This window comes from Garra rufa, chromosome 11, assembly GCF_049309525.1.
Source record: "Garra rufa chromosome 11, GarRuf1.0, whole genome shotgun sequence".
In the NCBI taxonomy this organism is placed as follows: Eukaryota; Metazoa; Chordata; class Actinopteri; order Cypriniformes; family Cyprinidae; genus Garra; species Garra rufa.
The window spans coordinates 5,060,836-5,088,432 of NC_133371.1; the positions used below are offsets into that span (position 1 = coordinate 5,060,836).

At 35.7% G+C, this 27,597-nt stretch overlaps 1 protein-coding gene across 1 annotated transcript; it reads left to right on the forward strand.

Moving 5' to 3' along the window:
- Positions 1 to 1,132: 1,132 nt before the first annotated feature.
- On the forward strand, positions 1,133 to 3,681 carry fzd9b (frizzled class receptor 9b). Its single transcript, XM_073850017.1, has one exon. It carries the CDS (start codon positions 1,534 to 1,536, stop codon positions 3,277 to 3,279), a length of 1,746 nt encoding a protein of 581 aa, XP_073706118.1. The 5' UTR covers positions 1,133 to 1,533; the 3' UTR covers positions 3,280 to 3,681.
- The last annotated feature ends 23,916 nt before the right edge of the window (positions 3,682 to 27,597 follow it).

The following is a 27,597-nucleotide window of genomic DNA, read 5'->3' on the forward strand; positions in this document are numbered from 1 at the left end:
CATCAGAAAGAAGGGATTTCTAATCTGGCTTGTTTCATTTTGGCCAAACGTTTTGGCTTGGGAACTGAGCTCATTGTGATTAATGGGTCTTGGAATAAAAGAGACAGACGATTTTAAACATATTTGTTCTAGATATTAGTAAGCTATAAACAATTTTAAAACATTCTTTTACATTTAAGTCAACTTTTTTATAAGTGGTTTATAAGGTGTTGTACATTATATAGCCACTAGATGGTAATAATTATCTTTTTCTTTTACAGGAATCTCTCACTGACAGGATATGGATGTTTTCAGTATAAATATTAAGGTTCAATAAAAGACAAAGTTTAATGAAATCTGTGAAAGATGAATTATTTTCATAATTAACGTTTGTGTCTGGGCTTTGTTTTTCTTTCATTACATTTGGAATGAACTTTTCTCCTTCTAGGCAATATCCTGAAGTGTTGAGTATCACAGCAGCTATTTTAAAAAATTCCTTCGCACCCTTATTTTCCACGGTTGCCATTGCTTTATTAGGCCATAATAGCAGTGCCACTGGGAAAACATTTTATATCAAGTTTGGCTGCTGGTGATTTTACAACTAAATCTGTGGTTGAAATCTCATATGTGAGGATTTTCATTATTCATAGAAATTTGTAAGGAATGCAAAGTGAAATGAGTTTAGTCTGCTAAAACAAACAATTCCACAGTTTGCATTGGACACTTTGCATATCATTTGTCAATGGTAGTTTCCAATAAAATATTATTACTACAGTTATTGTTACTAAAAGTAACCATAATATAGCCACAACTGTAATAAAAATAATAATAATGAAAGAAAAAAATGTTTTTACATTGTTTGAATAAAATCACATGATTCATTGTTTTAATCTGTTGTAGTAACAATGATATTGTGTTTTGGCTGAAGCTAAGATTTTATTGAGCGGCTTTTCGGTTGTAAGTGGGCGGAGCCACGATTTACGCAATATATTTTGAGTTGTAAGTAGGCGGAGCACATTCTAACGTCATTGGCTTTTCAGAAGTGAGTGGGAGGAGACACGTGAGTGCGTCATGAATACCCCGCCCCCTCATTAGAGGACATTGAGAGAGGAGAGCGAAAGTTCAGCGTGCGCCAGTGGAGATGTGAAGAGGACACAGGAGCTACTGACGGACTGCACGCTTCACAGAAGTTCAGAGATAACTGAAGACACGGACAGATTTGTTATTCCTCTTGCTGAGCTCCTGCTTAATGTCCTAATAATGACGGTAACGACTGACGTGAAATATTAGTGTTTTAAAAGACTGTGCAGGCGCGTTTTTCATTGAAACATACGAGCTTGGACATTCAGCATCATTTTATATGATATGCAAAGGGATCTTTCATTCAGGGGAGTATCTGTTTTGCACTGGATGACGAATGAAATATTCATTGAAGCACTTTTAACTTAAGCAGTGTTTATGGAGCTACATAATCACTCATAACTATCCTCTCTTGGGACTGTATATGCCTGGAAAGTTTTCATTGACTTCATCTCGTTCAACTGAAAATCCAGCATGGGAGCTTCACCTCTGAAAATAGTGATTTCTCTTTGGTGTCAAATGATCATTGCTGCTAGTTTAGAGATTGCCTCCTATGATCTGGAGAGAGGGCGACCGGCTAAATGCGAGCCTATCGTCATCCCTATGTGCCAGGGTATTGGATACAACCTCACCAGGATGCCTAATTTCATGGACCATGACAATCAGAGGGAAGCTGCGATTAAGCTCAATGAATTCGCTCCTCTGGTGGAATATGGCTGTGATGTGCATTTGAGGTTTTTTCTTTGCTCTCTCTACGCACCTATGTGCACGGACCAAGTTTCCACATCCATCCCCGCCTGCCGTCCGATGTGCGAACAGGCACGTCAGAAGTGCTCGCCCATCATGGAGAAGTTCAATTACGCCTGGCCTGATTCTTTGGACTGCTCTAAACTGCCCACCAGAAATGACCCCAACGCTCTGTGCATGGAAGCCCCGGAAAATGACACCAAAACCGAAACTAAGAAAGGCGAGGGAATGCTGCCTGTGCCGCCCAGAGCGAGGCAGCCGGGCTCTGGGAACGGACGCTCAGGGGGAAGCATGGGAGTTTGTGAGAATCCAGAAAAGTTCCAGTATGTGGAAAAGAGCGAGACGTGCGCTCCGCGGTGCTCGTCGGCTGTGGATGTGTTCTGGTCCAGACAGGATAAGGACTTTGCTTTCATTTGGATGGCTGTTTGGTCCACTCTGTGCTTCGTATCCACAGCTTTCACGGTTCTAACCTTCCTGCTTGACCCCCATCGCTTTCAGTACCCAGAGCGGCCCATTATCTTCCTCTCCATGTGCTACAACGTTTACTCAGTCGCCTTCATCATTCGATCCGTCGCCGGGGCGGAGAACATTGCCTGCGACCGTGAAAACGGCGAGTTGTATATTATCCAGGAAGGCCTGGAAAGTACAGGTTGCACTATAGTCTTTCTCATCCTCTACTATTTTGGCATGGCGAGCTCCATCTGGTGGGTCATCCTCACTCTCACTTGGTTCCTGGCGGCAGGGAAGAAATGGGGTCACGAGGCGATCGAGTCGCACAGCAGCTACTTCCACATGGCCGCCTGGGGCATACCTGCGCTGAAGACCATAGTCATCCTCACCATGAGAAAAGTGGCAGGCGACGAGCTCACCGGACTGTGCTATGTGGGCAGTATGGATGTGGGGGCGTTAACGGGCTTCGTCCTCGTGCCTCTGTCCTGTTACCTCGTCATCGGGACGTCTTTCATCCTGACTGGCTTTGTGGCACTTTTCCACATTCGGAAGGTGATGAAGACTGAAGGCACCAACACTGAAAAGCTAGAAAAGCTGATGGTGAAAATTGGCATCTACTCAATCCTGTACACAGTTCCCGCCACCTGCGTCATCATCTGCTACTTCTACGAGCGCCTCAACATGGACTACTGGAAATTCAGAGGGCTGCAAAGTAAGTGCACCACATTCCCGGGTCGGAGGAACGAGGACTGCTCGCTGGAGTCTTCGGTGCCCACTGTGGCTGTGTTCATGCTGAAGATCTTCATGTCGCTGGTGGTGGGCATCACCAGCGGCGTGTGGGTCTGGAGCTCCAAGACGCTACAGACTTGGCAGGGGCTGTGTAGCAGGAAGTTGACAGACAGGACTTGCAGGAAGCATTGCAGCGGGAGCTGCAGCACCAGTCACTGCCACTACAAAGCACCTGCCGTTATACTGCACATGTCAAAGACTGATCCCTACTTAGACTGTCCCACGCATGTATGAGACTCTGGCCTCATCTGTGATGTACCGCACTGTGGACTTTGTGAGAATGAGATATGCAGTGTGGTGAAGCTTAAACGAACTTAAAACCCAACATTGCAGCTAATCAATGGATTAACAGTACTTTTTAGTTAAAGGGAGAATTTTATCATTGCTTGCTGTAGCACAAAATGAGACAGATATGCACATCCTAATCAGTTCTAAATATCTGCAATCGCTCTTGCATGGAGAAGTGCACAGTGTTCCCATCTAAAAGCCGTTTGATGACTTGTGAATATGTTTAATTTCTTGTTGAAATGTTCAGGACTTTTATTTATTGTATATAATTATATATATATATAAATATATATTTAATTGTGCTTGGTCTTGGTTTCTCACAAGATGGCATTGATCAGTCTGTTAATAAGTGCCTTTTTGAAGAAGATAATAAAATGTTATATATTTTCAACATTTGTCTGAAGTTTCCTAATTGCTCACGCATCTACTCCTACGAAAACAAAATGCACTTTTGTTTTAGTGTTGCTACACAAAAAAAAAAAAAACAGTATTATTTCAATGTCATTGAAGTGCTTGTGCCGGACGGCCTTGTTTGCATCTGTTTGGAGGTGAAAGTTAAAGAGAAGCGCCTTGGTGAGACTTTTCACATGGACTGTAACAAGAAAATGCGTCAAAGCAATGCAAATATTTTGATGAAGAAAGCTAGGTTTGCATCTGAAAGGTTGTCCCAGTTCAAATGCAAATCGATCCTTGAGGGACCCTTTCAGGCGCCTTCAAAAGAGTGGGCAACCCCCGAATAACACAAGGCTGTGTGGCTTTGTACGCCCCTGACACGAATAAATCTATGTTGTCAGTTTTAAGGGACTATTGGTCAGAGTTGTGACTAAGCTTGGATCACGGAGATTAGGCTTGTAGCAAAGGCCTCGTTTTTGTTTTTAGCACACTGTTTATGCATCGCGTTACACCCCGTGTTCTCCATTTCTTTTAGCCGTTTGCTCTATTTTCTCTCTTTAATTCCCCTCCATATGACAGACGCAGCCGCTTTGGGCGCGCTTTCCTTTGAGCGCGTTTACCAGAACAGAAATCCCTGGTGGTTTTCTCTCCTTCATCCTCAAAGGGAATCGTTGAGCAGAGCGACAGACAGTAGCCTGGATTTCTCTGTGCGAACGTTCGCTTCATCACCTTTAAACGCAGAGGTTGTTCTGGAATTATATTTCATTAATGAGGTACACCACGTGCACGCACACACACACATCCAGATTCTCCTATTGTTGTGTGTCGCTTCTCTCTTCCCCCTCCGCTCTTTGATGTGAGCCACTCATGCAAATAAAGGCACTTTTCTCCGACGCTTGATCCGGAGCATGTAGGGCTCCGATAGCTGCTTGAATTGTATTTTCCTCACCCTACCCCCGCCCGTCTGTAACAGCGGATCTGGGTTTTGATGATTCATTCGTATGCCATTGCATGTTGGTGTCAGATCTTTTTTTAGTGTGTTATACCTCTTTAAATTAACGTTTTTGTCTTTTTTCACCTAGTTCAATCTTCTGTAACAGTAACACAATCTCATTTACACAGACTCTGGTTTTACCTAACCTTAGTGTACATACTAAAATGAAGTTCATAGTCCATTCACTGCGAAAAAAAGGCTTGTCTTACTTAGTATTTTTGACTTGTTTCTAGTCAAAATGTCTAAAAATTCTTAAATTGAGATGCATTTACTAGTTAATCAAAATGTTGTAAGATATTTAGTCCTGTTTCCACTTTCCAGGGGGGAAATAAAAAAAAATTAAGGAAATTTTGTAAAATATTCTTAGAATAAGAGTATTTTACTTACCCCACTGACAGATATTTTTACTTGTTTTAAGAAAAACGCACTTAATTTAGTTTTTCCCCCCTGGAAACAAGACTAAATATCTTGCGTCATTTTGCTTATTTCGTAAATTAATCTCAATTTAAGAATTTTTAGATATTTTGACTAGAAACAAGACAAAAATACTAAGTAAGACAAGTTTCAGATGGTCATGCAAATGTAAATAAATTGCCTCAGCATTTCCATATACATGATTTCTTGCACTATATACAAATGTCTTGAGGAGAAAAAAAATATACATATATATTGCAATTTGCTTTTTTTTTATATAATGTCCTATTTAATATCTAAAGTCTATCTTGTGCATTACACTGCAAAAAAAATGGCTTATCTTATTTAGTATATTTGTCTTGGTTCTAGTCAAAATATCTAAAAAATCTTACATTTAAATGCATTTACTAGATAAGCAAAATGACAAGATTTTTAGTCTTGTGAAAAATCTAAATTAAGTGCATTTTGCTTAAGGCGAGACACTGCTATACAATTAACTAATAGTTATCACCTTACTTACTCAGTTGATTGATTTCATTGATAATTGCAAACATTTTTGTATTACAAGTTTTCTAAAAAGGTTTAAATATGCAAATGAGGCATTATTTAATGAAATATGTGCTAATTTGCATACATTTCTAATACAAAAATCTGAACAGTGGATGAAGTCAGTTTCAAAATTCTTGTTGAATTTTTGACATTTTAGAGTCAAAACCTCATTTCGTCACACCCTAAATCAGAGAAAAAAAAACAGAAAGGAAACACTCAGTTTTTTACAATTTTGGGGGGAATAAAAATTCATATATAATCAAGCAAATCATACATGTTCAAATCCCTCTGTACAAACCTTCAGGATATAGACAGGAATAAAACTGTAAAGTTTGGTGTGTGTAAGTGCTACTCAAGTGGAGATTCATGGCTCAGTGTAGGAGAAAAAAACTCATTTTGAGAAAACGGCCTTTAAAAATATGGATTGTAATTGAAATCTATTGACACAAATAGATAAAGAGCTATAAAAGAAACACTTAACAGTGTCTTTTGGATGGTTTCTTTCCACTAGTCTGAAAAAACACTTTATGAAAAACCAAAAAGCCCAAAATCTCAAATTTGACAGTGTCTCCCCTTAAAATAAGTAAAATTATCTGCCAGTGGGGTAAGTAAAATACTCTTGTTTTAAGAATATTTTACTTACCCCACTGGCAGATAATTGTGCTTGTTTCCAGGGGGGAAAAAACAAATTAAATGCATTTTGCTTAAAAAAAGACTAAATATCTTATGTCATTTTGCTTATGTTATTTTGATATTTTGACTAGAAACAAGACAAAAATACTAGATAAGCCATTTTTTGCAGTGTATGTTGATTTGATTTCATCATATAAACAGCCATAGTTGTTCATATTCCAAAAAACGTCCCACTCATAATCAATGAGGCAATCTCTGACAGGTCTATGTGGGTTAGTGAAGCCACATTGTTTTGTGGTTTTAACTGACAGCTGCATGTGTCATTTACCCATCGTCATCACAACATTGTAAAAGCGGCTCCTCTGAGAGAGCTTTGGCAAGTACACGCATCCTTTCAGCAGCCAGTGGTTCAGAGCAGGCCGTTGAGGTCTGCTAGCGTTTTATGACAGTGTGTTTTGGTATTTTTCAGCTCAGGTTGCCTCTCTAGAGGGGTGCTTTACCTCCATCACAATGTCAGTAAACTGTGTCTGCTTGGAGGCCGTGTGTGTGTGTGTGCATCTAGAGGTACCAATTAAAATGACTCAGGTCAGTGGCTTACGTCGGAAAGGCACCTGCCCAACCACAAATGTAAGGTCAACACTGGAGCAGAACATGCATTCTCATTCACTCACTTCCTCTCGAAATCCTAAAATAAGCTTTGATGATGTAAAACCTCAAATGTCAAACCAGCTGAATTTTTCCTTTTGTTTCATGCCTTGAATTCACTTGGTTTGATATTTTATGATCTAATGCACTTTAGAGAGTCTGGGTACTGTTTAGTCCCACCGCAAGTGGTCTGTTAGCCGCACTCTCGTCTGTCCGACCGAGCGGAGTGTGAGAGACCCTGTCCGGTCATGTGTTTGATTAAAAGAGGATCTTTATGAGGTGTTTACCCACCTCCACCCGAACCCCAGCCATGCTTATCAGTCCACAACCATCCACCCACCCCTCAGGAAAGAAGAAAGAGAGAGAGGCAGAGCAAAGAGAATAAAAGAAGCCCTCATTACACTCATCCACCCCCTCCACCCTCCCCTGCCCTCCAGAGAACTATCCCTTTTCTGCACTGTTTTGATGTGTAAATGAGCGCATTGAAAACCTGCTGGCCTAAAAGAGAAGCTTTCCATGAAAATGCGCCAGTCGCTTCGCAGCGAGGTTCACACATAGTGGGTCTGCCTCGCTCAGCACTGATGCGCCTAGTTTACTAATATGAATGTATACGAGCAAGTACAAGTACATGAATGTATACAAAATTTAAGTACAATTTTTCAATTTGTTCAGTTTTCATCATTGGACATTTACAAAGAAACAGCAACGCACTGGATTAATGTTTGTATTAAATATTCATGTACGGTGACAAGTGTACACTGCAAAAACGGCTTTTCTTACTTCAATTTTTTGTCTTGTTTCCAGTCAAAATATCTAAAGGCTCTTAAATCAAGAAGGATTTTCTAGACGAGTAAAAATTATTGTCTTGTTTTCAGAAAAACAAGTCAAAATTTTTTGCTTAGAACAAGCAAAATAATCTGCAAATGGGGTAAGCAAAAAAATATTTTTTCAAACACAAAACAAGATTATTTTTCTTACCCCACTGGCAGATTATTTTGCTTGTTACAAGCAAAAACGCACTTAATTTTGACTTGTTTTTTTTTCTGAAAACAAGACTATAATTTTTACTCGTCTAGAAAATCCTTCTTGATTTAAGAATCTTTAGATATTTTGGCTGGAAACAAGACAAAAAATCTAAGAAAAGCAGTTTTTTGCAGTGTATGTGACACCAATGATGTCAAAATTCACTTATTTCTACTACAGACGCAATTTAGCCATATGTCAGTAAACTAGATTAGTGATTGCATCTCAAATGCATTTTAGCATCAATTTCAGTCAAGAATTAGTTCTTTTTTTAATATACACACATAGCTACTGTGAGTGTGTTGCATTTTGGCAATAGATGCTATTTGCAAAGTGCAAATAGCTATATATTGTATTTACACTATGAAAAAATTGCATTTTTTTTCTTTGCAGTAATATTAGATGCTATTTATACTACGACAGATATTGCACCTCAGTATTGTAGTATATGTGATCCTGGACCACAAAACCAGTCTTATGTAGCACAGGCACATTTGTAGCAATAGCCAAAAATACATTGTATGGGTGTAACGTGGGGTTTTTGATTTGGTTTTGTTTTGGTTCATGTTCATGTTTTCATGTCTTTTATTTTGTATTTGTTTCATGCTGTTGAGTCTTGCTTCCCTTGCCCTCATGTATTCCTGCCATTGGTTCCTTAGTTTCATGTGTCTTGTTCTCATTGGTTGTCATGTGACCTGTATTGTCTGCTATATATATATATATAGCCCTTGTGCTTGAATGGTCCCCTGTCGCGTAATGATGTTGTAACTGTTGTTTGGTGAGTGTTTGGTCAAGTCAAGTCAAGTCTGTTTGTTCAAGTCAAGTCAAGTCAAGTCTGTTTGTTCAAGTCAAGTCTGTTTGTTCAAGTCAAGTCTCATTTGTTTTGGATTATGTTTGGATTATGGATTTCACACGTATGTAAATAAACTGCACTTGGGTTCTCACACATCTCGCCGCTTCAGTGGATTGTTCGTTACAATGGGTCAAAAATTATAATTTTTTATGCCAAAAATCATTAGGATATTAAGTATAGATATTTTTTTAATTTCCTATTGCAAATATATCAAAACTTAATTTTTGATTAGTAATATGCATTGCTAAGAACTTCGGTTAAAACAATTTTAAAGGCGATTTTCTCAATATTTCGATTTTTTTTTTGCACCCTCAGATTTCAGATTTTCAAATAGTTGAATCTCGGGCCAAATATTGTCCTAGCCCAACAAACCAATTTTTACTACGACAGATATTTGCACCTCAGTATTGTAGTATATGTGATCCTGGACCACAAAACCAGTCTTAAGTAGCACAGGCATATTTGTACAATACATTGTATGGGTCAAAATTATAATTTTTTATGCCAAAATCATTAGGATATTAAGATATTTTGTAAATTTCCTATCACAAATATATCAAAACTTAATTTTTGATTAGTATTATGCATTGCTAAGAACTTAATTTAAAACAACTTTAAAGGCGATTTTCTCAGTATTTATATTTTTTTGCACCCTCAGATTCCTGATTTTCAAATAGTTAAATATCGGGCCAAATATTGCCCTATCCTAACAAATAATACATCAATGGAAAGCTTATTAATTTAGCTTTCAGATGTATAAATCTCAATTTAAAAAAAACTGACCCTTTTCACTAGTTTTGAGTATGCAATAACGTATTGAGTGTAAATGATCATTTTTACTAAAATTATTAAATGAATGCTGCCTTATTGGGACAATGACTTCGGCAAAAGGCAATTTCGAACTTGGCTGTTCATAAAGAGAGTGACTTGGTTCATTCCTGAATGAATCAGCCATTTGAACAAATCGATTGAATGAATGATTCATTGACAAATACTTTGACTTGCTGCCACCTATTGGTAGTTTCAGTTTAATTTTTAGATATAAATTTAAATCACTTAATGTTTCAATATTCAAAACTTTATATTTAAAACATTAATCTTATAACATCTTGTCTTGTTAAAAAGTCTGTAAATATTAGATTAATATTTTAATACAATATAGATTAATTGTTGATGCTGATTTCATTTGACTGGTAAATATTTTTCCTGATTGTATCTTATTTTAAATGAATTATTGTTTAATTAAAATTTTTGATAAAAGTTTCTAATTCAAAATTTTTATCACCTTGTAATGTGAAGGTTCATTTCTGTCATTGATCAGAAAGCGTTCCTAATTGTTTTTTGAAGTAAAAGCACTGGTGCTTCTGAAAATAAATGTAATTGTTAAATCCTTAAGAATGTAATGTTACCTTTTAAAAACTAATTGCAAATGTTGCTATTGTAAACTATTAAATATAATCTACAAATCATGCAATACTGTACCTCTACATAAAAAGTTTTTGAGGGTTTAACTAAACAGGCCAGTTAGAGACAATAATCATTCCCGTTTATTTTATTAAATCATTTTCTTAAATCATTCAGATCTTTCATTTGGCCAGAATTGCAGGTGCCTGTCCTAAAATACAAAAAAGTTGAGAGAAAACATGATATAAGTTGATAATAAATGTTATTATAGATCAGTGGTTCTCAAAGCATGGGTACTTAGGCTCCCTCTAGTGGTACGCAGAGAAATCACTTAATTAAATATAAATTAATGTTAAAACACAATACATTTAATTTAATCTTTGAGAAGTTTTTTGTTTTGTTTTTACAATTAAAGGAGAACTCCGGTGTGATATTGACCTAAAGTGTATTGAATCATGATACCGAGTGTGAACGTACCTTGCATATTTCATCTCGGTTTGTGTCCAGCTGTCCGAAATCTGGGGTCAGTTAGCCGATGCTCACAACAGGCTGTCTATGAGAGTGAACAGGGCATCGGAAAAGCCATGTAAATAAATCACTGTTTTACGCCATTTACGAGGCACAAAGTAGCTCCACACTTCATCGGTAGACTTCCTAGGGCCCTGACATTTAAAACGAGACATTGAGAACTCAGAAAAAGCACCGGTAGTTTATTTACAAGAAGATTTATACAGACATCTTCCACCAGGAACAGAGCGGTGGCCGCCATCTTAAATGTAGTCACGATAAGTCGAGTGTCGAGAACGAAGGAAACTACAACCTGATACGTTGATAACCTGATAAATTCATTGGTGCTCGACACTCGATTTATCGTGACTAAGTTCAGGATGGCGGCGACTGGATTTTCTTTCCCAGGTACTGTCTGTATAAATCTTCTTGTAAATAAACTACCGGTGCTTTTTCAAAGTTCTCAATGTCTCGTTTTAAATGTCAGGGCCCTAGGAAGTCTACAGATGAAGTGTGGAGCTACTTTGTGCCTCGTAAATGGCGTAAAACAGTGATTTATTTACATGGCTTTTCCGATGCCCTGTTCACTCTCATAGACAGCCTGTTGTGAGCATCGGCTAACTGACCCCAGATTTCGGACAGCTGGACACAAACCGAGATGAAATATGCAAGGTACGTTCACACTCGGTATCATGATTCAATACACTTTAGGTCAATATCACACCGGAGTTCTCCTTTAAGTACAGTACAGTTTTTATTTAACTTTTAAGTACAACACATTTTAATTTAATCATTATTTAGGATTTTTTTCTTACCTGTTTGTAAGCAACATTTCTGAGACATTTCTCAAAATATCTTCTATTAGATATAAAATGACCTAATTTACATTTTTAACACATGATCTAGGTCTTTTTGAGCACAATTCTAATAAATAAACACAAATAGTTATCTTATAGTAGTCTTTAAAATCTATATATATAGGCTATATATAAATATGTAGTCTCAAATACATTTATTTTTTAAATTCCATTCTGGTATGTACTGGTCTCTGTTCACAATCAAATCATTTTCCAGCAGATAAAATCAAGTCCTATATTTCTTCTTGTTCAATGTTGAATTCACTTGTAAAGTATGGAATAAAATGGGTTGTGATTTGTCTCACACTGAATTAACATTTGCACAAACTGAATGAATAGATATGATAGAAATGCCTTGTTGCATTGCATGTTTTGTGTATCATTGTGAGTGATTTTACACACACATCGTACACACACACACACACACACACACACAGTAGAATCCACAACGTACACCCAAAGAAAACATAACCTTCTGACTATTAGTCCCTGGAGCTGCCAAAGATGGAACAGCCAAAGTTCAGGTTAGAAAAGGTGGTGTCCTCATGATGAGGAAAATATGCATGAAATATCTGAAAAAATATTTTTTAAACAAACATTGAAATTCTCAGAATAACACAAAGTCTACCCAGATTCCAAAATCCAGAAACAGTGCAGCCTTTGTCAGAGTTTGTTAACGAACGACCCACAAATATGTTTAAGAAAATACCAAAGTAAAGAAACTTCAGGAGCACATTGAATTTGACAGACCATAACCTACCTACCTCATGGTGAAAACCACTGTTCTTGTCTTTGTGCTTGTTCAAGTGTTTCAGTGCTTCTGTTTTGTAGTCAAATATAAAGTTCTGAACTTCTCTTGACTCCTGCTCTCAAAGTAATACTGGTTTTATTTAAGCCACTAGTAAAGCTACTAAACATGCACTAAATATAACAGTAGAAGAAATCAGTGCAATACAAAGGAAAATCTACCCAACAAGAAATCCAACTTTTCGACATGTTATAAACATTGACATTAATACACATAAAACATGTAACTGACGCTTCGTATATGCATACATTGTTTTCTTATGTGTTTCTTTGCTGCATGGCACATTATTTTATATGTTGAAACCAGACATTCAAACCAGAGTCCATTCAACATGATTCTGTTTTTCAAATTAAAAACAAATAATCCACCCATAAAACAGGCATAACAGACACACAAGTCTCTTGAAAGAAGACCATGTGCATTTAGTGTACAGATGTTTACTCTAACAGCAGATAGAAATTTACAAAGGAAATAAACCAATAGACTTTGAAGCACACTGCCATATAAAACTCAATGTAATTACTTAAATTGCATGTCTTAATGAAAACTGCCCAAACTCACAAGCTTTATTCACACAGTCTTTTTATTTAATGGAGAAAACATCACAGAAATGTAAAACAAACGAAGGTCAGTGTCATTAAGAACTACTCTGATCCAGCGTACCTGCATTTTTGGAGATTACTGGCTGATTTCAGAAACAACAAAATAAACAAAATTAACCTCTCTGGATACATATAGGAGGTTTATATGTGTCTAACAGTAAAGTAAAGCTTGACAGACTTTAAAACTTAACGGACAGAGTGGCGGGTGCTTTACGAAAAATGATTTTATTCAAGTGTCTGTTAGTATACTTCTTTTAAACTAAAACTAGGAAAGTATACTTTCAGTCTGCATTTTATGTACTTCTCAGAAATATACTTAAAATGACATTAAACTATTGACTTAACTTAAAAGTCTTACTTGAGCTATACTTTTGCTCTCAGAATCTATTTTCATTGTTAGACGCTACGGACACTATTGCACATCTTCTGTGCCGAATTTCCAAAACATAAGCGAAGAAGAAACCAAAACAACAGATGCTTCCACATGTAATCTAACACAATCATCAGACATAAAACGGCATCAAAACCATAGATATGGAAAACTGTGTAACGTAAAATGTCGACCCGTCAAGCTTTGGGGGGTCGATCAACTCCGTCTATGTTTTGGTTTTCATGAATTTATTTATTTATTTATTTACCCACATTCAAGTGTTTATTAAAAAAGAATGCATGAAGCTAGAATTTTTGTTTACAAGCAAATACCCTGTTCTTTCTTTTGATGTTTTGTATGTTCAGATATTCATATAACAAAATATATACAAACAAATACCTAAATATGGACATAGTAGTATACTTAAAGTATGATGTAAAATTCACTTAAAGAAAATTGCAGTATAAAATGACTAAACTAGTAGTTTACTGAGACTATACTTCAAAGTGCACTAAAAATGCATAATAAAGTATTTAATTAGTAAACTATCAGTATATCTATAAGTTCACGTTTAGTATACTTGAAGTACAAACTAAAAACATAGATGTAAACTAGTTGTGTACTCAAAGTTTACTACTGTTATGCTTAAAAGTATACTTTTATATACTAGAAAGTGGGCCAATTTAGTCCCAATGAGTATTGAAATAGTATACTTGAAAGTATACTAGTACACTGATATTTGTTTACTTACTACATAAAGTATACTTAGAAATATACTTGAACTTTACTTAAGTACACTTAAAATAAACTTGAAGTATACTTCTTTTTGGTAAGGGGTGGCACTCATTTATCTGTCATAAGGTCAACTCATCAATCTACATCTGTTCTCCAAACTGATTTTCCTGTGAAAACCAGAGCACTCACAATATTCCAAAGAAACAACTTACCATCAAAACGAAATAACTTGCTGTTATGCTGACATCACTAATTTCTCATATTTTTAACCTCTCTTCTTCAATCATGTTTCCCGATTCTGGCAACTCCCACTTTATTACAAAATCTGTTTGCAATGGATAAAATCAAATCCCACTTTTTATTATTCTGTTTCATTCAGAGGTATCTGAGTATCAAAGAAAAATTGTGAAAGATATAAAAAGTTCAGCATTAATTGAACTGTTGATATGTTTATAGCTACCAAACTGATGGGGCAGACATTTAAGGTAACTCCATTGCATGCATTTAAAATGGGGGTCACACTTTATATTAGGTGGCCTTAACTATTATGTACTTACATCAAAATAAAAAGGGCACTGTACTTAATGTGGTCATATTGCATTGCAAAACACTTTTGCTTCTATTAAGGTGGGATATGGGTAAGGTTAGGGACAGGTTTGGTGGTATGGGTAGGTTTAAGGGATGGGTCAACAGTGGTAATTACAGAAATTAATTACAAAGAGGTTTTAAAAAATATATAAGTACATTGTACCCAATGATTAATTGAAATGTAAGTACATAGTAGTTAATGTTTTCACATCTGCATTTACTTATTGATGTAGAGCATATTTCTGGCCTCACAGTCTATGATATTAAACAGTTTGTGTCATTCAAAGCAAGAAAATATGAAAGCTAATGGGTCGTGATTTGCATGTTCTCCAGACATCAGAGATTTAGGTCTTAAAAAATCAGCCGTTCCTTTTCTCAGTCGCTGTGAAAAATGGTATTAAAGAGAACATAAAGCTTAGCGCGAATTTCCAGTCTGTTTCATCATGCCTTTCAGAGGCTGCAATAAATAGCAGAAGAGATGCCAGCGGTTGTCAAGAGATTTGCAGCATACTCAAGTACTCATCTTTACGTCTAGTCCCTGAAAAGAAGGCTTGTTCTATTTTAGTACTTAACAGCCAGCTTCATTTTAATATCGGCGTGAGTTATTGTTTGTCGACTTCTCTACATTTTACATGTTGCCCCCAGGAGTACAGAGTCAGTAGTGACTGTGTTCGATTGATCCCAGGTAACTTTTTCCTCCTCCTCTCTTCAAAGTGACGTGAGCACACAGTGTCGGCGGGCGTTTGTCGGGGTGACAAAGTGACGGGCGTTCGTCGAGGCCTTTCATCGGAGGTTGTCACGAAGTGTGATCACAGGCGCTGTGTTATCTAGGTCAGGCGTTTAGACACGGAGGGCTCTGCCATTTTGATTCTAGTTGCTAGGCAGCACCCTTCTCTAATCTCCAGTACCAAAGTCTCTCCAGAGAGAGCAAGAGAGAGGGATCAACAAAAGAAAGAAGGAGTGATGGGAAAAACAACAACAAAGGGCTGTAAACGGTGCGGTGTCATCGTCTGGCTTGAGAAACATGGGCAGCGAGGGGGGTCAGCGGTGGCATCTTTGGATATAAGACACAAACCTCTTTATCTAGACCTACAATCAAACCGTCTCTTTCTTCTCGCTCAAAGACACACACAAACTAAAGCTCTTAGTGAGCCTATAAAGGCTTGCCTTCTAAGGTTGCATCCCTAACACTGGGTCTACAGCAGATGCACCACAACAGCTTGAGGCTGTCTACACTGGACACGCCAAAACTTCATTATTCATATTTGAAAACACCAATGAAATTTGACAAAAACAGTCTCAAAAAGCTTGTTTTTGATGCCAGACCAGCCAATGCTCATTCCATTCCTCCCTCTTCTCAGATTTTCTCAAGGTCTCGCTCAGTGTCAGGCCTGTCCACTCCTGAATGTTGTTTTCTCATCTCTTTCTCTACCTACCTCTCTTCCTCCCTTTTGGCACTTTGCCCTGCAAGACTGTCTTTGCTAGATCTGATAACCATATTAAACAGTGTCGTGGGTAACGCATTACTAAAATTAATAATATTACTTTTTCCAAGTAACTAGTAAGGTAACGCATTACTTTTTAATTGGCGAGAAAATATCTGAGTTACTGTTTTCCCCCATTTATTGATTAAAAGCTCTCCTGTCCCCAAGTTGAGAGAAATCGTAAGTAAGATGTTACTTTAGTTCTAGAATAAATGAATAAAAACACTGAAATTCAATGCAAACCTCCAATAATTAAATGTTAAATAATACCAATATCCTTTATGTATTGAATCCCATTTTATTAACCGATGTCTTTGCTGCCGACCTTCGATGATCCAATTCATCCATACTAATAAGAAAAAATGACTCAAGATAATCTAACATTTGTTTTCCTTTTTTATTGCTGAAGAGTTGACATTCGTTCTTGTGCAGTCTACTGTACAGACGTCAATTAACTTTTCTCTAAGCCTGAGGCTTTTGGTGTGAAAAGGCTTTTATATTTTCCAAAAATATAACTTTTTATATTAAAAACAAACAAGCAAGCCCTGCCCAGATTTCACGTAACACATTACTTTCCTTTAAAAGTAACTAGGTAACAATGTTTTATGCCTCCACTTACGAAAAAGAAGTTTATTCAAGTGTGCTATTAGTATACTTCCTTTAAACTAAAAAATAGGAAAGTGTACTTTCAGAAATATACTTAAAATGACATTTAAGTATACTTGAATTATACTTAGAAAAAGTCTAAGTATATTTGAGCTATACTTGTGCTCTGAGAATCTGTGTTTTCATTGTTAGACGCTACGAGCGCCAATACACATCTTCAAAACACAAGTGAAGAAGAAACCGAAACAACAGATGCTTACACATGTAATCTAACACAATCATCAGACATAAAACAGCATCAAAAACATAGATATGGAAAGTCTTTTTTTAGATTTTTGTTCAAAATGCTGTTTATTTTTTTTATTTATGAAACTTACCCACATTCAAGTGTTTATAAAAAAAGAATGCATGAAGCTAGAATAAAATGTTTTGGTTTACAAGCAGATACCCTGTTCTTTTTTATGCTTAGTATGTTCAGATATTCATATAACAAAATATGTGACCCTGGACCACAAAACCAGTCTTAAGTCGCTGGGTCTTATAGCAATAGCCAAAAATACATTGTATGGGTCAAAATTATTGATTTTTCTTTTGTGCCAAAAATCATTAGGAAATTAAGTAAAGATCATGTTCCATGAAGATTTTTTGTAAAATTTATACTATAAATATATCAAAATGTAATTTTTGATTAGTAATATGCATTGTTAAGAACTTAATTTGGACAACTTTAAAGGTGATTTTCTCAGTATTTAGATTTTTTTGCACCCTCAGATTCCAGATTTAGATGAATAGATGTATCTCGACCAAATATTGTCCTATCCTAACAAACAATACACCAATAGAAAGCTTATTTATTGAGCTTTCATCTGATGTATACATCTCAGTTTTGTGAAATTTAACCTTATGACTGGTTTTGTGGTCCAGGGTCACATATATACAAATTAATACCTAAATAGGGACATAGTAGTATACTTAAAGTATGATGTAAAGTTCACTTAAAGAAAACTCGGAGTATAAAACTACTAAAATAGTAGTTTACTGAGATTATACTTCAAAGTGTACTAAAAATGGATAAAAATGTATTTAATTAGTAAACTATCTGTATACCTATAAGTTCACTTTTAGTAGACTTGCAGTACAAACTGAAAACTAGTTGTATACTCAAAGTTTACTAATTTTATACTTAAAGTATACTTAAAAGTGCTCTTTTATATTCTAGAAAGTGGGCCATTTTAGTCCCAAGGAGTATTGAAATAGCACACTTAAAAGTATACTGCTACTACACTGATATTTGTATACTTACTACATAAAGTATACTTAAAAATATACTTTAACTTTACTTAAGTATACTTAATATAATGAACTTGAAGTATACTTCTTTTTGGTAAGGGTAAACAAGCTTATAGAGCTAGACTTTTCATTCAAAGATTAGCTAAATAAGTAAATCAAAGCCTAAAAGAAGCTGCATTTTGCAACTCGTAAAGAGCCCTTGAGCTGTGTTTATGATCACTACAATATATTGGTTTTCAATAGTGACTGTAAAATATCTTCTTCAGGTATGGAAATTGCATATTTTGAGTTTTGATATTTAAGATATGTTTCATAGTTTTGTTACACAGACCTGGCAACCCTGCAGTGAACCACGAATGACAGAAACTATTAATAGAAAAGCTGAAAGTGTTAAATAGCAACGTGAGCTTGTGACTGAAGCATGACGGTTTGATGCTCACCCTTCAGGGGCTCATTCTGAGAGAAACTGGACAAATCCTCCCTCTTCTCTGTCTCTAGATCTCTCTCTCTCTCTCTCTCTGCTTATCTCTCTCATTCCATCGTCTCTAGAGATCGCAAAAATATTCTGTATATGTAGGCCTGTGTGAGAGAAAAGCGAAGCAAAAGACAGAGTGCAATGTGCTTGATGATGATACTTTAATCTTTTTTTCTGTTTCATGAAAATTTAGTTCAAAGCAGACTATTTTAAAACCATGAAGCGGAGATGAGTAAGAACTGTATTCAGAGAGTGGAAGAATTGAAATCACTTCAAACAAACACAATTGCACCATTGTGCCTCTGTACTTATTCCATACAGATATGAGACGCTTTACAGATGGAAATAAAAAACATTATTGATTTTCAAGCAATTTTACAAACCATATTCAATGCTTCAGACACAAAACAGTCTTTTTTGGTGGTCACATCCTGAAGAGACAAAAGTGAGATCTCTGACTTTCGACTGCAGACTTTGGTATCAAATTGGCTGATGTTGGAGGTATTACTAAAAAACATTGCTCACCATATAATTTATATACTAAACCATAAAACACTAACTAATTTTGAATTAGTTTCTCCAATGCATTGATCTTCCATACAGTCACCACGATTTTGTCAAGATATCTGCATCAGGGAGAGTTTGACTCAAGAAGAGTCGACCCTTAGCCAAGACATCTCATCCTGCACTCACTGCAGAAAAAACCTCATCAAACAGACACGCGCTCATATCAGAGAGAGCCGTGCTGATTGAACTCCAGTCCTCCACGCATTTGATCTAAACTTCTCCTCCCCTTCAAAGCATGCACACTTTTAATCCACTTACTTTTATTTTCTCATGTTACCTTCCCCATCAAGGTCAGGCTTATAAGAATCCGTGTCTGAAGCGCTCATGAGCATAAAGCTTCGAAATATTTTACAGACATTTTGGTCATACAATATTCTAAAACAAACTGTGCACGCTTTTGGTTTTTATATACATTATAATAATATAAGACACTGAATAAGTTACAGATTGGAGCCTTAAATGCTACAAAATGACTTGGTTAAATATGATTGGGGAAAAAAATCTGAAAAATATTAGGTCACTTCTTACAAGTTTTGCAAAGTAATTTTGTATGACTTTAATTTACCTCAATATCTTAAATGAGGTGAATAGGGTAAAAAAAAATAACTAAAAGTTATCATCTTACTTACCTTAATTGATTACTTTGATAATTGCAAAAAAAAAAAAAATTGTATTACAAGTTTTCTAAAATGTTAGATTTAAATGTGCATTTGTGTTATATTTAAATAATACAATGTTTGATCTTGATGAACAAACATGGGATTTGTGTCTCTACTTCTTTGAGAAAAGTAATTGGACACCAGAGTTTACCCTATACATGAAAAGTACCATAAGTATCAGTGAAGAATAGCCTAAACAACGCTCAAATCCACATACTGCTTGCTATATAGCACGCCTTTGTGGTAACGGCACTGAGAGTTAGACTTTCATGTCCCTTTCTCCTATTCATTCTCTCACCCTTTTCTTTCTGTCTCTTGTTGTGGGGAACCGTGTAGGGGTGTAGATAATGCTTTTAGAGAACTTTATAATGAAGTTAACCCTCTCTTTTCCTTCTCATTCTCACCATCACCCTTTATTCCAACAAAGCCTCTGAAGAGAGGAGTAGGGGGTCAGAGGTCAGTCTGCGTCTGTATGGTGAGAAAAGGTTTGAATGAGGCCGTGTAATTAAGCGAAGCCTCGGCAGGAACGTTGAAGGCTAATATTCAGACTTAAGATTTTATATTTTGGTCTTTCATAAACAGTTTAAAGAAACTATGTTGGAGCCTCTTTTAGTTGATTGCTTTTGTGTATAATCAGGTCTCTTAAAATGTTATTAATGCATATTGCTAAAATAAGCAAACACAAGTGATGGGTAATAATGAAAACAGACTATTTTTTATTATATTGAATGCTTGATACATTGGACTCTTGATTGCAATTTCCAATTTTTTCCAATGCATGCCTATAGTTTTAAATGGTTCATTTGTGAGTTTTTAAAAGATTTTACTTTGCTTCTCCATATATATGTGATGCTACCTCAATGCATTACATTTCTAATTAGATTTTGGCCAAAATAAAGCATCGGTGGGTTAATTCTGTTGAACAAGACCATAATTGCTCTGCCCACGTCATGGAACAGTTTCACGATGGGAACATATCCACTTTTCTTTAAAATTCTCTGTAGGATTTGGAACAAAGCGCATATGTTTCTCACTACCCAACAATATGAGACATGTATTCTCTGTTAAGCACCCTGCTGAAGGCAGATCTTTTCCCAAATGGTGCTTCCCTGCAGTGCAATTCGGGATGTAAATGGGTTAGAAAGGGAGGTTCTCATTTGAAGCACAGCCTATATGGACCTCTGTGCACAGTGACCTGTAAAATGTGCTGTGTGCTGCTGAATATGGTTAGGATGCTGATGTCTTCACGCCCCTTGTTTTGAGAAAAAAGTCCCTTTTCTATAGTGATAGGTTGAAATACGGTCCTATTCATTTGGAAAGTTCAAATTTTGTGCTTCCTTCTTTGTCTGTCTCATCATCATTTATTTCTGTGCATGCCGCTGCATAGAGTTACAAACAAAAGTTGGAGTGGACTATGTTCATAGAATACCACCTATCAGAACAACAAAAGGCCAATGGATGCTTATTTCAGTCTATCCCACAATTCCTGGCCCAACTCAGTATTTTATGTCCATGCAACTGGACATGACTCACTATCTAAAGCACCTGGACCATAACTACCAAAGACATTAGGGAACACCCCTCTAGTATTCATATTAGTGGTTACCAAATATGGCTAAGTACCACCAGTCTAAAATTCTACACTGCAAAAAATGATTTTCTTACTTAGATTTTTTGTCTTGTTTCCAGTGAAAATATAAAAAAAAATCTTAAAACAAGAAGGATTTTAGATGAGTAAAAATGATTGTCTTGTTTTCAGAAAAAACAAGTCAAAATTAAGTGTGTTTTTGTTTGAAACAAGCTAAATAATCTGCCAATGGGGTAAGTAAAATAATCTTGTTTTCTGTTTGAAATAAGATTTTTTGCTTACCCCATTGGCAGGTTATTTAGCTTGTTCTAAGCAAAAACTCACTTTATTTTTTTTTTTTTTTTAAACAAGAAAATCATTTTTACTTGTCTAGTAAACCCTTCTTGATATAAGAATTTTTAGATAGTTTGGCTGGAAACAAGACAAAAAATCTAAGTAAGAAAATTATTTTTTGCAGTGTAATAGTTTTTTCTTAAAGGAGATATATTATGCCTCTTTTTACAAGATGTAATATAAGTCTCAGGTGTCCCTAGAATGTGTCTGTGAAGTTTCAGCTCAAAATACCACACAGATTATTTATTATATCATTTTGAAAATATCTATTTTGAATAGAAGCAGAAACACGCTGAGTTTTTTTGCTATTTGTAATAGTTCGTAAAACCTACTTTTTCAAACTCATCCTAGACGGTTTGTCTGATTTTCACCAACATTGGCTCAGATCATCTTCAGACCATGCTGGCTAAAAGTTATGGAATTTAAATCGATTAGTTAAACTGTTCTCCAATAACGCACAAACAAATTTTACGAAAAGCACGCAAAAAATGGATGTAGGGCTATATCTCTGCAATGGTTTGGCATATTGAGACCAAACTTGGTGTGTGTTATAACAAGCATGACCTGAGACTACCTGCCGTATTTTAGCACAGTGCCACCTAGTGGTCGGGAGGAATGAAAAATTGCCTTTGTTGCTTATAACTTCTCAATGGTTTGACCAAAAATCAGATCATTCATTATATCATTTTGAAAATGTCTATTTTGAATAGAAGCAGCTGTTTTCGTGCCTGTACCTTGGGTTGGTAGGTGCATCAGGGACCCGAATATAGCACTTAAACACAGAAAAAGTAAGATTTTCTTGATTACCTTTAATCACAATATGTTTATATTTCATATCATAATATATTATTATAGACAAAGGCACCTATTGGCATTCTTATTATTATTCTTCTTCTTCCATTTTTTCTTCCGCTATGGCAGCCTATAGAACCTCTTGCAGAAAAGCTGGGAAATTTGGTACACTGATAGAGGAAAGTCTCAACATTAACTATAGCAAGTTTGGAGTCTCTAACTCAAACTCTCTAGTGCCACCACTTGTCCAAAGTTTTACTTATGTTTATGTTAATAACTTTTAAACTGTAAGTAACAGAAGGAAAATCTTTTTTCCTCTGCCTTCCATCTGAGTCGAATGAACTCAAAAATAAAAAAATCATAAGGTTTATTTATTTATTTTTTTTGCTATTTTTAATAGTTCGTAAAAACCTACTTTTTCTAACTCATTCTAGATTTGTCTGATTTTCACCAAAATTGGGTCAGATCATCTTCAGACCATGCTGGCTAAAAGTTATGGAATTTAAATCGATTAGTCAAACTGTTCTCCAATAACGCACAAACAAATTTTACGAAAAGCACGCAAAAATGGATGTAAGGCTATATCTCTGCAATGGTTTGGCGTATTGAGACCAAACTTGGTGTGTGTTATAACAAGCATGACCTGAGACTACCTGCCGTGTTTTAGCACAGTGCCACCTAGTGGTCAGGAGAAATGAAAAATTGCCTTTGTTGCTTATAACTTCTCAATGGTTTGACCAAAAATCAGATCATTCATTATATCATTTTGAAAATAATATTTCATATATTAATAAAAATTTATATTTCATATAATCATTTATTATTATAGGCGAAGGCACCTATTGGCATTCTTATTATTCTTCTTCTTACATTTTTTCTTCTTCTTCCAGTATGGAAGCCCATAGAACTGCTTGCGGGAAAGTTGTAAAATTTGGCACACTGATAGAGGACAGTCTCAACATTAACCATAGCAAGTTTGGAGTCTCTAACTCAAACTCTGTAGCACCACCACTTGTCCAAAGTTTCACTCATGTTTATGCTAATAACTTTTAAACTGTAAAGCACAGAAGAAAAATTAATCCCTCTAAATCCTTGGTGCATACCGAGTCAAATGAACTCAAAAAGGTTTAGTTGTTTTTGCTATTTTTAATAGATCGTAAAACCTACTTTTCCCTAGACGGTTTGTCTGATTTTCACCAAAATTGGGTCAGATCATATTCAGACCATGCTGGCTAAAAGCTATGGAATTCAAGTTGATTAGTCAAACTGTTCTCCAATAATGCACAAACAAATTTTACAAAAAGCACGCAAAAATGGATGTAAGGCTATATCTCTGCAACGGTTTGGCGTATTGAGACCAAACTTGTCGTGTATTATAACAAGCATGACCTGTGGCTAGCTGCAGTGTTTTGGCCTAGTGCCACCTAGTGGTCAGGAGATGTAAAAAATGGCCATTTTTGCTTATATATTGCTTTTCTTTGACCAAATATCACAAAACTGGTTAGTGGAGATGGAGATTCGGTTTTGTGCAACGGTTTTATATTTAGCGCTTAAAAAAATCAAAGTTGAAACCACCGTAGGAAATTCGGAAACATAGCGAGTTGACTACATACTAATGCCCAAATACAAAGTGGCAAAAAAAATGGAAACTAAAAAATAAACGTGGGTTATTTTTTATGTTCTCATAGATATAAATGTCTATACCTCAAAAACAAAATTCAATATTTTCACCAAATTTGACAAACAGATGTATGGTCACATAAAACAATGGGATGGTACCTCTTGGTGGCGCTATAATAAAATAAAATATGAAATCGCCATTACCTTTAATGCAATACTATGATGTACAATGCTATACCTTATGATTGCATTGGTGTACCATTATAAAACTCTGAAGGTACTCAAAAGGTTTTGAGAAAGCGCCACCTTGAGGTCAGAAGTTATAACAATTTTTTTAATGCTAATAGCTTTATAAAAGCTGATTTGAATCCAATTTGACTCAGATCATCTTCAGACTGTGCTGACAAAAATGTATGGATTTCGTGTCAATAGATGAAATTGTTTTTATTATAGACAAATTCACCTATTGGCATTCTTATTATTATTCTTCTTCTTCCATTTTTTCTTCCGCTATGGCAGCCTATAGAACCTCTTGCAGAAAAGCTGGGAAATTTGGTACACTGATAGAGGAAAGTCTCAACATTAACTATAGCAAGTTTGGAGTCTCTAACTCAAACTCTCTAGTGCCACCACTTGTCCAAAGTTTTACTTATGTTTATGTTAATAACTTTTAAACTGTAAGTAACAGAAGGAAAATCTTTTTTCCTCTGCCTTCCATCTGAGTCGAATGAACTCAAAAATAAAAAAATCATAAGGTTTATTTATTTATTTTTTTTGCTATTTTTAATAGTTCGTAAAAACCTACTTTTTCTAACTCATTCTAGATTTAGATTATATATTAGATTAGAAATTGTTTTTGTACAGCAATGCAGCAAATTTGAGCCATAAATAGATTTGATAACAGCCACCTATTAGTCAAAAGTGATAACCTATTAAATCATATTACTAGTGGTTATTATGGTTTTTCACCCATTTTCACTTAAATCGTCTAAAAATGGCTTCAATTACGCATTGCTTCAGTTGCTCTGATGCTTGCAGCTATATTTTTAGTATATTATTACCCTATAACAGTAATTATCAAACGTATGTTCTTAATTTGCATTAGATGTTTTATGTTTTAAAAACATCACAATTTAGAAATAGAAATAGATATCTGACTGCTGAACAAGGACACTTAAAGGAACACTCTACTTTTTTTGGAAATAGGCTCATTCTCCAACTCCCCCCGAGTTAATAAGTTGATTTTTACCGTTTTGAAATCCATTCAGCCGTTCTCCTGTTCTGGCGATATCACTTTTAGCATAGCTTAGCATAGATCATTGAATCCTATTAGTTCCTAATCTTATCAGCGTAGAAAATTGAAGCTTTGCATTTCCACTGGTCTTAGAACATGATATAACTACAGAAGAGTCAAGTTTTAAATAGGACAAATATCGAAACTCGGTCATTTTTGAACGTGATGCCATTGGTCTAATAGGATTCAATGATCTATGCTAAGCTATGCTAAAAGTGATATCGCCAGAACAGGAGAACAGCTGAATGGATTTCAAAACAGTAAAACTCAACTTATTAACTCGGGGGGAGATGGAGAATGAGCCTATTTCCAAAAAAAAGTGGAGTGTTCCTTTAAGAGTCTCCATATTCATACCTCAAACACAAACACACACAAGTTGCACTAGAAAAAAAAAATCGCACTGTACAGCTTCCCTATACATTGTGTAGGTTTTATATATGTTGCATAACAATCTCTACTATATTCTGTTCTACTTTATTTAACCTACTAAATTATTTTACTATTGCATATTATTCACATCATTTATAAATAGTTTAGTATATTTATTATATTTTTTTATTATGTGTTTATGTCCTTAAATTATAACCCAATAATTTATTAAGATATGCAAAGTGATCTTCACTATTAGTCAAATGTTTGGAATAATTAAAGGGGGGGGGGGGGGGTCCAATGCTGTTTCATGAATGTTAAGTATTTATTTACACTGTCAAAGAGTTAGATTGTCATGCTAAACATGGCCAAAGTTTCAAAAAAACGATTTGGACATATAACATAGTATTCCTATGTCAAATACAAACTTCTTACAAGTTTCGGAAAAGTTTTTTTTTTCCATCAAGGCTCTTCATGACGTCCTGAAGGGTGGAACTCCTTGTATGGGCATTTCTCCTGAAAGAGCGCGCCCGCGCACACATGACCAGAGCGAGCGCAAGAGCGCGCTTCATTCGGCTGCAACGCTGCGCGGGACTCACTCTCGAAGAATTTCTCTAAAGAAGTGTGGTTTTGGTTGTAAGGCAAAAATAACCTTGCTCAGCTTCCTGACGAACCCAGCGTTACGTGAACAGTAGATGCAGTTTGTTTTTCCAGGGCAGAAACGGAGTTTTGCAAGTGCGTTTGTTGACGAACGTTTTATAAACAAGATAAAGTTCGACGCTGGATTTGCACATCATTTGATACTGAAAAATGGAGCAGTCCCAGCTATAAAAGACCTCAGTTATGATTCAGAACCGCAGATGGTAAGTGAAACAGCATCAAATGTATGTGTATTGTTGGCATTGGGCCAGCACTCGCTCCGCCCACGGCGCGCCTCCAAGAGCTCGGCTGTTTTCGGAAAGAATCGTAAAGCTGTACCTTTCTTTTGTAAATATGTTAAAACTAAAGACTTTTTGGAGATTTGAAGGATGCAGTACTCAAGATTAACATGAGATTGGGTGAAACTGTGTGCAAAATGCCCCCTTTAAGATTTAATGATTTTGGAAGAAGTCTCTTATACTCACAAAGCTACATTTATTTGATAAAAATACAGTAAAAACTGTAATTATTAGTTTAAAAAATAAACAATAGCAAATTTGCTACTTGAATATATTTTAAAATGTAATTTATTCCTGTGGATGCAAGCGAAAATGGTCATACTTTTTTTCAAGTTCAAAAGAACAGCATTTATTTGAAATAGACATTATAATGCCTTTAATGTCATTTTGATAATTTGGTAAATACATACATGCTGCTTTGGGTAAGAGATTCAAACTTAAGACATTTCTTTTAAAAACACTGAAACATCTTACAAATATTCCAAACTTTTGACCAGTAGTGTACTTTGATAAATATCAAATTAACCTCATTTTAACCACCAACTTCTCAATATGTTTGTGGTTTTTAGGTGTTGAAGCAATAAATCAAATCAAATATGCTGCCTTTCAAAATGCAGTGTTCGACATACTTCGAACAAACCTCAACTGTCTACCATCATCAAATGTCTCCTCTGGACAAGGGTTTTGGACAGAACGGAGTGCTGTGTAGCTCTAAATTCGGTTATAAAAATAGTAGTCTCACACAAATATACCTCTATGTTTACATACATACATTGCCGCAGAGTACCGGCCTGTCAACATTTTGCCAGTGATTTTGGCAGCCTTTTGCAAAACGTTCAAAGGCACATTGTTGAGTAAGTTGGACCATAAATGC

Coding starts and splice junctions, on each gene's coding strand:
- fzd9b (XM_073850017.1), top strand. CDS start 1,534: ATGGGAGCTTCACCTCTGAAAATAGTGATTTCTCTTTGGTGTCAAATG.